Source organism: Papio anubis, chromosome 4 (genome assembly GCF_008728515.1).
Source record: "Papio anubis isolate 15944 chromosome 4, Panubis1.0, whole genome shotgun sequence".
In the NCBI taxonomy this organism is placed as follows: domain Eukaryota; kingdom Metazoa; phylum Chordata; class Mammalia; order Primates; family Cercopithecidae; genus Papio; species Papio anubis.
The window spans coordinates 15243366-15254069 of NC_044979.1; the positions used below are offsets into that span (position 1 = coordinate 15243366).

At 46.3% G+C, this 10704-nt stretch overlaps 1 protein-coding gene and 1 pseudogene across 1 annotated transcript in view; one reads left to right on the plus strand and one right to left on the minus strand.

Annotated features, from left to right (window-relative positions):
- CLCN1 (chloride voltage-gated channel 1) overlaps window positions 1-2392 on the minus strand; it is a 43856-nt gene extending 41464 nt beyond the window's left edge. Inside the window, 1 exon segment of the mRNA XM_031665065.1 lies at window positions 2113-2392. Within this exon segment, the coding sequence (XP_031520925.1) occupies window positions 2113-2292 (180 nt within the window). The 5' untranslated portion in view covers window positions 2293-2392.
- A 2656-nt stretch (window positions 2393-5048) lies between these two features.
- Window positions 5049-5874, plus strand: LOC116274455 (annotated as a pseudogene).
- Window positions 5875-10704: the final 4830 nt, after the last annotated feature.

Genomic DNA, 10704 nt, shown 5'->3' on the forward strand with positions numbered 1-10704 from the left:
GCGGGCAGGTCACCTGAGGTCAGGAGTTCGAGATCAGCCTGACCAACATGGAGAAACCCCGTCTCTACTAAAAATACAAAACTTAGCCAGGCATGGTGGCGCATGCCTGTAATCTCACCTACTCAGGAGGCGGAGGCAGGAGAATCGCTTGAACCCGGGAGGCGGAGGTTGCGGTGAGCTGAGATCGCGCCATTGCAACTCTAGCCTGGGCAACAAGAGCGAAACTCCATCTCAAAGAAAAACAAACAAACAAACAAAAGTATTCCACAGTGTGTAGAGGGGTGAGGGTGGGGAAGGGGAGAACAGATGGAACAATAGTGACAAAACATTGATAACTGGGGGGTTCTTGGGGCTTCACTATACCATTCTGTTTTTGTGTAAGTCTGAATTTTCCATAATAAAAATGAAACAAAGAAAAACTAATCCAAACTCTTGTTTGCTTTTGAGACCTGTAGAAAACAGCTCAATTTTACTCCCCAAACTAACCATAGCTTCCCAACACGAGGCTTCATGCTCACCTGGCCAGTCTCCTCACTGTCACCAGGAAGTGCCATAATGGCACTGTTACTCAAGTTGTCATCCCACCCAGATACCACCATGTACATCAGTGAGAGCACAGGGCCGGGGGAGGGGTCTTCCCCCCTACTGATCCCAAATGGTGTTCAAAGGCCTAGTCAGACCCCGCTATCTCCAGGGAACCTTCCCAACGCTGGATACCAGCCTACACTGACCTGTATGTCCCTGTTCTCTACTGAGTCCCTGGTGCTGCCTTTGCAAATACTCCTGGGGGTTAGTCAGAGACTGAGAGCAGATCCTTTTGACCCCCAATGTTGAGATCCCCTGCACAGCTCATGCCTCAGCTTCCCAGCCCTAAACCTAAAGGAACTGTAGGCTCCCTATTAAAAAATTAATTAATTAATTAAAAAAAGTATTTTAAGTTATGACCAGACGGGGCGCAGTGGCTCACAGTTGTAATTCCAGCACATTGGGAGGCCAAGGTGAGTGAATTACCTGAGGTCAGGAGTTCGAGACCAGCCTGGCCAGCATGGCAAAAGCCTGTCTCTACTAAAAGTACAAAAATTTGCCAGGCATGGTGGCAGGTGCCTGTAATCCCAGCTACTCAGGAGGCTGAGGAAAGAGAGTTGCTTGAACCCAGGAGGCAGAGGTCGCAGTGAGTCCAGATAGCACCACTGTACTCCAGCCTGGGAGACAGAGTGATACTCCATCTCAAAAAAAAAAAAAAAAAAAAAAAAAGAAAGTTCTGGCCACCTGTCCTCTGGACAAATTCTATCCTCTGTTGTTCTCTGCATTCTTTGGAGGGAGAGGCATACTTACTTATTAGCCATGACCTATCTTTTTCCATGACAATTTCACAACCTTTCCTTTAGTTGTGCCCATCCCCATTCCCCCTTTCCTTGGTGGTCATATCCCACCAATCCCACAGCAGGAGGCTGCTCATCCCTAAACACTCCTAATTAGTCTGCATACTTCTGTTGCTGGGATCACATCTCTGCACTTTTTCAGGTGCCTAACACTTAATAGGTTCTTACTTGATCATCTTGCCACCTAAAAGCTTGATTACATCTCTGCTCATTTTGACGTTGGTAGATCTTTGATCACTGATATGCAATTCAGTCTGTTTTCTACACTTGTCCAGTTCCTTTCTTCTGCCTTTCACAGAAAGATTCGTGTGTTTGTGTATTCTGCAGAGGGTCACAGAGGCAGAAATCTGGCAGTGTCTGCCTGTGGGTGAGGGTGTAGGAGACAGCTCCCAGCACACTGCAGTGTGGGCTCCTACGCAATCCCCTCCACGTAGGTTATGTAAGCACGAGCTATTCGTGCATGTGAGGCTCTGCTGTTTCCCCATAAGATTCGGGTACTCTGTTGGTAAAGGTTGTATGAAAGTGCATGCATTTCTCTCTAAGTGCATAGTTAGGTGAGCCCAGATTTCCAAAGATTTTGATATTTTGAACACATTACCATGTACTTGTTTTTTAAGTTAAAAAAATGTGACACTGCTCCCTCTTTTTACCCAATTCCTAATTTTCACCAGTCTCTGGCACCACTGTCTCCCCTCATCCGTGGCTCCCCTCTCCCCTTATAGCACTTTACCTGTGTGGGGTGGACGTTGTGGCGGGGGCCTGCATCCTTCCGGAGCCTGTGCTGGAGGCCCCCGTTCTCAGAGGGCAGTCCGTAGCTGGTGCAGTGTTCAAAGGGCATATACTGGTACTGGGGGTCACTCCCCCACCAGCTTTGTTCACCCCCACGCTGCTGTGACCGGGATTGCTCCATGTTCCCTCCCCCCGAGCCCCGGCCAGGCCTTGGCCTGCTTGCCCCTGTCCTTCCCCCAGTGTAGCTCCTTAAGCCTCTGCTCTTGCTGTCCCCAAGGCGTCTGGGGCAGCATGCCCACCTCCAGCTATTTATAGCCCCTTCTCCGTCACATGATCCCCCACTGCCACATCTGATCTGCTTGGGGTCGAAGCAGGTGTGAGTGCAGTGCGGGGGTGGGGGTTGGGATGAGGACCTGAGGGACAGCCCCACAGGGGATTCCCTCTGCTGAGCCAGTGGCATTGTCCCCCTCCTTAGTCACCAGTAGTAGACTTCCAGCTCCATGTCACTGGTCCCTCTATAAATATCGCCTGGATCTGGATGAGAAACTGCTGAGTATGCTCTCAAACCTATGTGTAGAGCCGGATCTGCATGGAAGCCCTCCAGCTGCCCATCTCTCTTCTTCAGGATGCGGAAGGTGAGGGGTGGGTGCTGGATAAAGATGAAGTGACTCGAAGATCTGGAAACACTGGGGCGTTAACTCACCTGGGAGAGTAACTGGTGCCTCTCTGCCACCTCTCCTGGCTGGCTTGTTCCCAACTCTGTGTCCACCCAAGGTTCTGTCTGGCCAGCTCTGCCAGCCCATCCCATGTCCAGCGTTCTTCTCCAGCTCTTTGCCCTCCTGTCTGCCAGAGGCTGCTAATAACAGCTTGGGGGCATCCCCTGATCCCATCCTTATCACCCGCTGGGTGTGGAACGCTTATGGGAAGTGGGAAGTCGGGGGTCGGTAATAGACTTGGGTTCTAGAATTTCTCCCACTTCCCAGACTGTTAGGTGTCAGCCACGCTGCTAACCTGGAGAGACTGAGCTTCCATTTGGACTGTGGAGCGCCCACACTGGCTCCATCAGATAGATTACAGGGGAGATAGCAGGGGAGAATCGAAAGTAGACAAGAGGCACAGGGAAGGGAGAGGTGGCAAAGGAGTGAGGGCTTCTCATGACAAGCCCGACAAACATGAAAGATGATGGGGAAGTGCTCTCTGCTATTCTTCCCTTTTCAGGTCAATAAATACTTTTTGGCCAAGGACAAACTTTTCTTTCTGGCATCACATTATAAAACCAATTTTCCTATGACATATCTTCCCTATGAACTCGTCACTATAGGAGAAAAGTTATGAACTGGGCCGAAGTGAAGTTTAGGATCCATTACCAAGTGGGGTCTGTCCCAGGACAGTCCAAGTTTAGGGACTGCAGGGCAGGGACAGCAAACATCTGGTCTACAATGTGATTTCGACCTAGGCTAAATGGAACCACCCAAAGCAAGAGGGAAGCCAATATCATTAAAAGTACTTTTTCTAGGGCCTCAACATCATTAATCATCAGGAAAATACAAATCAAAATCATAATGCAATATCACCTCATACCTATTAGGATGGGTATCATCAAAAAAGCAAGAAATAGCCAGGTGAGAGGGCTCATGCTTACAATCCCAGCACGGTGGGCGACCAAGACAGGCAGAATGCTTGAGCCCAGCAGTTAGAGACCAGCCTGGCAACATGGGGAGACCCTGTCTCTATAAAAAATACAAAAATTAGCCAGGCATGGTGGTGCATGCCTGTAGTCCCAGCTACTTGGGAGGCTGAGACAAGAGGATCACTCAGGCCCAGGAGGTGGAGGCTGCAGTGAGCTGGGAAGCCACCACTGCACTCCATCCTGGCTGACAGAGTGAGATTATGTCTCAAAATAATAAATGAATTAAAAGATGAGATAAATGTTGGCGAGAATGCAGAGAAAAGGGAACCCTTGTGCACTGTGGGTGGGAACATAAACCAGTATAGTCATTACGAAACAGTACAAAAGTTCCTCAAAAGGTAAAATCAGAACTGCCATATGACTCAGCAACTCCCATATATCGAAAGGAAAGGAAATCAGTATCTTAAAGAAGTATCTGCACTCCCATGTTCATTGCAGCATTATTCACAATAGCCTAGAAACGGAAAGAACCTAAGTGTCCACTAACAGATGAATAAAGAAAATGTCATGTGTACATAAATATATATAATGGAATACTATTCAGCCCTGACAAAGAAGAAAATTCTACCATTTGTGACAACATAGATGAACTTGGAGGACATTATGCTAAGTCAAAACATGACATTATGCTAAGTCAAAACATGACATTATGCTAAGTCAAAACATTGCAGATGCAAAAAGAAAAATACTGCATGATTGCACTTGTATGTGGAATCTAAAACAGTCAAACTCATAGAAGCAGAAAGTAGAGGGTAGTTGCCAGGGGCTGGGCTGGAGTAGGGGATGGGAGAATGGGGACATTTGGTCAAAAGATACAAAGGTTCAGTTATACAAGATGAGAAAGTCCTGGAGATCTAATGTACATGGTGACTATAGGTAGTAATACCACATACTTGAAATTTGCTAAGAGGGTAGATCTCGAACGCTCTCACCTCCCTCCACTCCCACAGCAACTATGCGAGGTGATGGATACAGTAACCGGCTTGATTGTGATCATTTCACAATGTATACATATATCAACACATCAAGTTGTACACTGTTGGAGGCCGCACAAATGTTTCTTATGATTAGGCACAATTGAAGCCTGTCAGTAACAATATGAACCTGTGATCAATTAAGCAGCTGACCAATCATTACCTCCTCCTTGTTCTTGTTACCCAGTAAATATCAAGGGCTGAGAAGTTTGGGGGGGCTACCTTTGCTCACCAGAAGCAGGGAGTTCTCTTCTCCATGTTGCCTTTCCTTAAAACAGTTTCTTTTGTCTTAAGTTTTCATTTCTACATTCGTCCCTTTGTTTAGTCATAATGACGGTTTCAAGTGGTAACAGTAGTAACTGCTGTAATCATGGTCTCAAGTAGTAGTTGTGGCAGTCAGCCACAGTACACCTTAAATATGTATAATTTCTATTTGTCAATTATACACCAATATAGCTTAAAAAAAATCTGCTCTAACAACAGTCCTACAAACCTCAAGGCCTATAAATCTCTCCAAAAAATTACAAGTGAATTGAGAAACTAAAGATTCTGTGATGATACCCACCTTTTCTGCAGGCAGAAAATAAGGACAGACATCTAGGGGACTGGTATGAGCAGAAAGGATTACTTTCTTAATAAAGAAAATAGAATCCATGGGTTCCGCCCTCCCTCCGCGCCTCTACCCTGACTGCTGCATGGGAGAGAGGCTGAGATGGCAGGTGAGATCGCCAAAGCTCAGGTCACTCCGCCTGGTGGCAACACGATCTTCGGGAAGATATCTGCAAGGAAATCCCAGCCAAAATCATTTTTGAGGATGACCGGTGCCTTGCTTTCCATGACATTCCCCCTCAAGCACCAACACATTTTCTGGTGATACCCAAGAATCATAGATCCCAGATTTCTGCAGCAGAAGATGATGACGAAAGTCTTCTTGGACACTTAATGATTGTTGGAAAGAAATTTGCTGCTGATTTGGGCCTGAATAAGGGTTATAGAACGGTGGTGAATAAAGGTTCAGATGGTGGACAGTCTGTCTATCAAGTTCATCTCCATGTTCTTGGAGGTCAGCAGATGCACCGGCCTCCTGGTTAACCACGTTTTGGGGATAATTTTCCCTTCTCTAGGCAATGATTAAGTTAGGCAAGTTCCAGTATGTTAAACAGCACACTTATTTTTGCCTGTGTATGGAGAGATTCAAGAAATAATTTTAAAACCGCAGACATAACAAAACACATTGTTGCATGAAGAAGAAAAAAAAATAGAGTGCCAAGGTAACATTGTATTCCTTGGAGGGCTTCAGAAACAAGATTCTCCCCTGTTTGTGGAGTATAGCTCTCCTGAAGGTAATCAGTTGCTGTCGGAACTTGATAAATATAAGCAGCAAATATGAGATGCAATTATGATTTTCTTACTATTTCTGAGAAAGGCAGGTCCCTAAAACAGAGCAGCCTAGTCATGGACTCTGAGATTTGAAGGCAGAGACCAGTGGAGTGAGGAAAGTACTCACATCCAGCCAAGCTGAGTGGAAGTGTGTGGTCTAGAAGGAAAGCACCAAGTGCAATTCTTAAAACCAGATTCTGAAATTAGGAGGGTCAAAGACATCTACAGGCTGCCAGTGCTGGAGGACAAGGGTTTGATAGTAAATATCCTGTGTTTGAAATTAGGAATAGTTTAAATCCCATGGGTTTAAATCCCTGCAAGAGAACAAGAAAAGAAAATGTAAACCATGCCCACTCCTCACTCCATCACTCCGCTGGGCCTAGAAGCTTAGGTTCTTATTTGGAGGCACAAAGATGGGCTTCCGGGAATTCCTATGAAGCTCCTGAATGTGGAAGCAAATTCATAAGCATGCATAAATGACAGATATTCTGTCGGGGTTTATTTTATTTACTTATTTTTTGAGATGGAGTCTCACTGTCACCCAGGCTGGAGTGCAGTGGCACGATCTCTGCTCAGTGCAACCTCCTCCTCCTGGGTTCAAGCAATTCTCTCACCTCAGCCTCCCGAGTAGCTGGGATTACAGGCACTCATCATCATGCCCGGCTAATTTTTGTAGTTTCGTAGAGACGGGTTTCACCATGTTGGCCAGGCTGGTCCTGAACGCCTGACCTCAGGTGATCTGCCCACCTTGGCCTCCCAAAGTTGTTGGGATTACAGGCGTGAGCCACTGCACCCGGCCTCTTTTGGGGTTTTAAATAGATCATCCTAGGGTCCATTATACAAAAAGTTTAAAAGTCCATAGGCTTATGGAATTGCTATTTGAAAGAAAATTGTACAAAGTTGCCATACAGGATACATGGAGGAGAAGTTTTGTGTTGGGTATAGGTGAATGCATTTTCTTTCCAGGCTCCACCCTTGTTTTCAGAATCTCACGTCTTCCAGTCTGGCCTCCCCAACATACTGGGCAGTAAAACCCTTACGCTCTTTAAAGGTGTTTTCAGTCATCATTTTCCCTCTGCGTATCAGGCAGCCATGGAACCCATGGCCACCTACTTTCTGAAATTTCAGCTAAGCTACAGCTTCCTCTGAAGACACTTTTTCTCTGTAGTGCACTCCACTGGTGGTCATGTCTCCTCTCCTCTTTATTGTGCCTTGCCTCCTTATTTTTTTTTTTTTTTGAGACGGAGTCTCGCTCTGTCACCCAGGCTGGAGTGCAGTGGCACGATCTCTGCTCACTGCAAGCTCCACTTCCCGGGTCATGCCATTCTCCTGCCTCAGCCTCCCGAGTAGCTGGGACTACAGGCGCCCCCCACCACACCCGGCTAATTTTTTGTGTTTTTAGTAGGGACAGGATTTCACTGTGTTAGCCAGGATGGTCTCAATCTCCTGACCACGTGATCCACCCGCCTTAGCCTCCCAAAGTGCTGGGATTACAGGCGTGAGCCACCGCGCCCAGCCAGCCTCCTTATTCTTTGAGCATCCTTAGTCCTTTCCCATCCTCTGCACTCAGGCTTTCCCTGTAGTATTCGACAGGTCTCTTTCTCCCCCTTCTGGCTTTTCAAACATGATACATTTTTTCCCCAAACTCCTACCTAATTATGACTTAAGATGGAATAAGGTTTTGGGTCTCAGTTTCATTCCCCCAGCCTAATGGGAGGAATCTTACAGCCCAAAAAAAAGTGAGGAGGAAAAATCCTTCATGCCAGAATAAGTCACAGAAGCAAGGCTGTTAGCATATGCTCAAACTGACAGCTTCGGTTTCACATTCTGACCTCAGTTTCCTCAGAAAGGCAGTAACTAGAGGGTTAAGAAGATAAAATAACGCATGCAAAAAACATGCTATAGGCCGGGCGCGGTGGATCACGCCTGTAATCCCAGCACTTTGGGAGGCCGAGGCAGGTGGATAACGAGGTCAAGAGATCCAGACCATCCTGGCCAACATGGTGAAATCCCGTCTCTACTAAAAATACAAAAATTAGCTGGGCGTGGTGGCATGTGCTTGCAATCCCAGCTACTCAGGAGGCTGACGTAGGAGAATCACTTGAACCCAGGAGGCGGAGATTGCAGTGAGCTGAGATCACGCCACTGCACTCCAGCCTCGCGACAGAGACTCCGTCTCAAACAAAACAAAACAAAAATGTGCTATAGTGTTTGACTAATAGTAAGAACTGTTCACTCATATTAAACTGAAGCTCATTCTGTGAGTTAACATTTATCAAGCATTTTTATGCATTAACATCATGTGATTTACATGCATCGTCACATTTAATCCTCATGGGGACATTGGAAGGTAGACACAATATTCCTAATTTTTAAATAAGGGAAATAGGGGCTGTGTTAGCTACCTTGATCAAGGTCTCCAATATCTTCAAAGGCAGACCCAGCACTCAAAATCAGATCTACTGAATTCTAGAGTCCATACCATTAAAGCTACATTTGTGGACAGGCGCAGTGGTTCACGCCTGTAATCCCAGCACTTTGGGAGGCTGAGGCGGGTGAATCACCTGAGCTCAGGAGTTCGAGACCAGCACGGGCAACATGGTGAAGCCCCGTCTCTACTAAAAATACAAAAATTAGCTGGGTGTGGTGGAGAGTGCCTGTAATCCCAGCTACTTGGGAGGCTGAGGCAGGAGAATGGTTTGAACCCAGGAGGCAGAGGTTGCAGTGAGCTGAGATTGCGCCATTGCACTACAGCCTGGGTGACAAGAGCAAAACTGTTTCAAAAACAAAAGGGAAAATGACTCCTTCCCAGAAGCATGGGGAAGATGAAATGGAAAGCTCCTCTCAGAACAGTTGTAGCTATTATTGTCTTCCTCCTTCTCAGATTAGACACCTTTCCTCCTGCCCATTTTTTTTTTTTTTTTTTTTTTTTTTAAGATGGGGTTTCACTATGTTGCTCAGGCTGGTTTTCAACTCCTGGGCTCAAGCAATCCTCTCTCCTTAGCCTCTTGAGTAGCTGGGACTATAGGTGTGTATTACTGTGCCTGGCCCATTCTTTATTTTTTAGAGATGGGGTTTTGCCATGTTGCCCAGGCTGGTCTCGGACTCTTGAGCCCAGGTGATCCACCTGCCTCAGCTTCCCAAAGTGCTGGGATTACAGGCACGAGCCACTGTGCCCGGCCAGCCCGGCACCATTCATAATATCACAGCTTTGATTGGGTGTGGTGGCTCATGTCTGTGATCCCAGTACTCTGGGAGGCCGAGGCAGGAGGATCACTTGAACCCAGGTGTTTGAGACCAGCATGGACAACATAGTGAGACCTCATCTCTATTTTATAGAACAAAATTTTAAAAATTAAAAAAAAAAATCAGCTTTGGTCTGATATTACAGTTTTTCTTTCTTCCTGTTTTCCTTTCCCCATTAGAGGAAACAGGATGGAGGAGAGCAGCAGAGGGCAGCCCCCAGCTCTGGGAAGGGGATAATTTTAGAAGAGAATCTCTGGCAGAGGTAAGCAGAAGGGAGCAGAGCTGTGAAATTCAACCTCACACCCTTATTCAAGGGCAAGGGGGTTGGGGGGCGGGGAGGACACGGAATCCAGTTCAGAGATACTGCTCTGTAATTCTCAAACATTATCACACCTTTGAAAAGCCTTCCTATCCTGAAAATGGGTATTTATCTTACTCCCACTATTTCCATAATTTCTTCGCCTATCCTAGATTTTGTATCCCTCCCTTGAGGCTATCCCACGGTTGTTTTTCTTGCAGTACAATCAACCAGTTTCAGTCCATTTTTCACGCCCTTTTGTCTCCAGTGTTCTGTACCAAATTCTGCTCTATTTGCCGAGGTGCTTCAGCTCACCTCGGTCCCCTTCTGCTCTTCCTAGACAGCCATTCCCTTCTATCACTCAACAATGTTTCCAGCTCCCACAGCTGTTTCCTACCAAACAAAAAAGTTTTCTTTCTGGCTGGGTGTGGTGGCTCATACCTATAATCCTAGCACTTTGGGAGGCCAAAGCGAGCTGACTGCTTGAGGACAGGAGTTAAAGACCAGCCTGGCCGACATGGTGAAACCCCGTATTTAAAAAAATAAAAAAAAAAGTTTTGTTTCCTAGTAAAACTTCTGTAGAAAATACCTACAGAACATTCCATCTCTTGCAAACTTCCATGGCCCATCTGCACCTGCACTTACCTCTCAGGCATATCCTTTAGATACAACGCACCCCCAAAATATCCCAACTTACACAAATTCATTGCTTTGATCTCTTCTACGCTGCACTAGAATTCTCCTAAAATCTATGCCCACTCTAGAAGACCTTAAATGCAACCAGGTAAGAAATGGAATTTTACTACCTTCACTCTCCCATCCTTCTATTCCAGCCCAATCTGTTATGGCAGCCTACATCTCATAGTCTAAGTAACCAAGAACCAGCACTGGTTGCTAATGACTTCCATTTCATCTATGAGAAATCCCAGGACTAGGCCAACTGAGATGGACCCACACTTGCATATATTTACAGGACCATGGCAGCAAAATAAGAAGGGGTTTTCA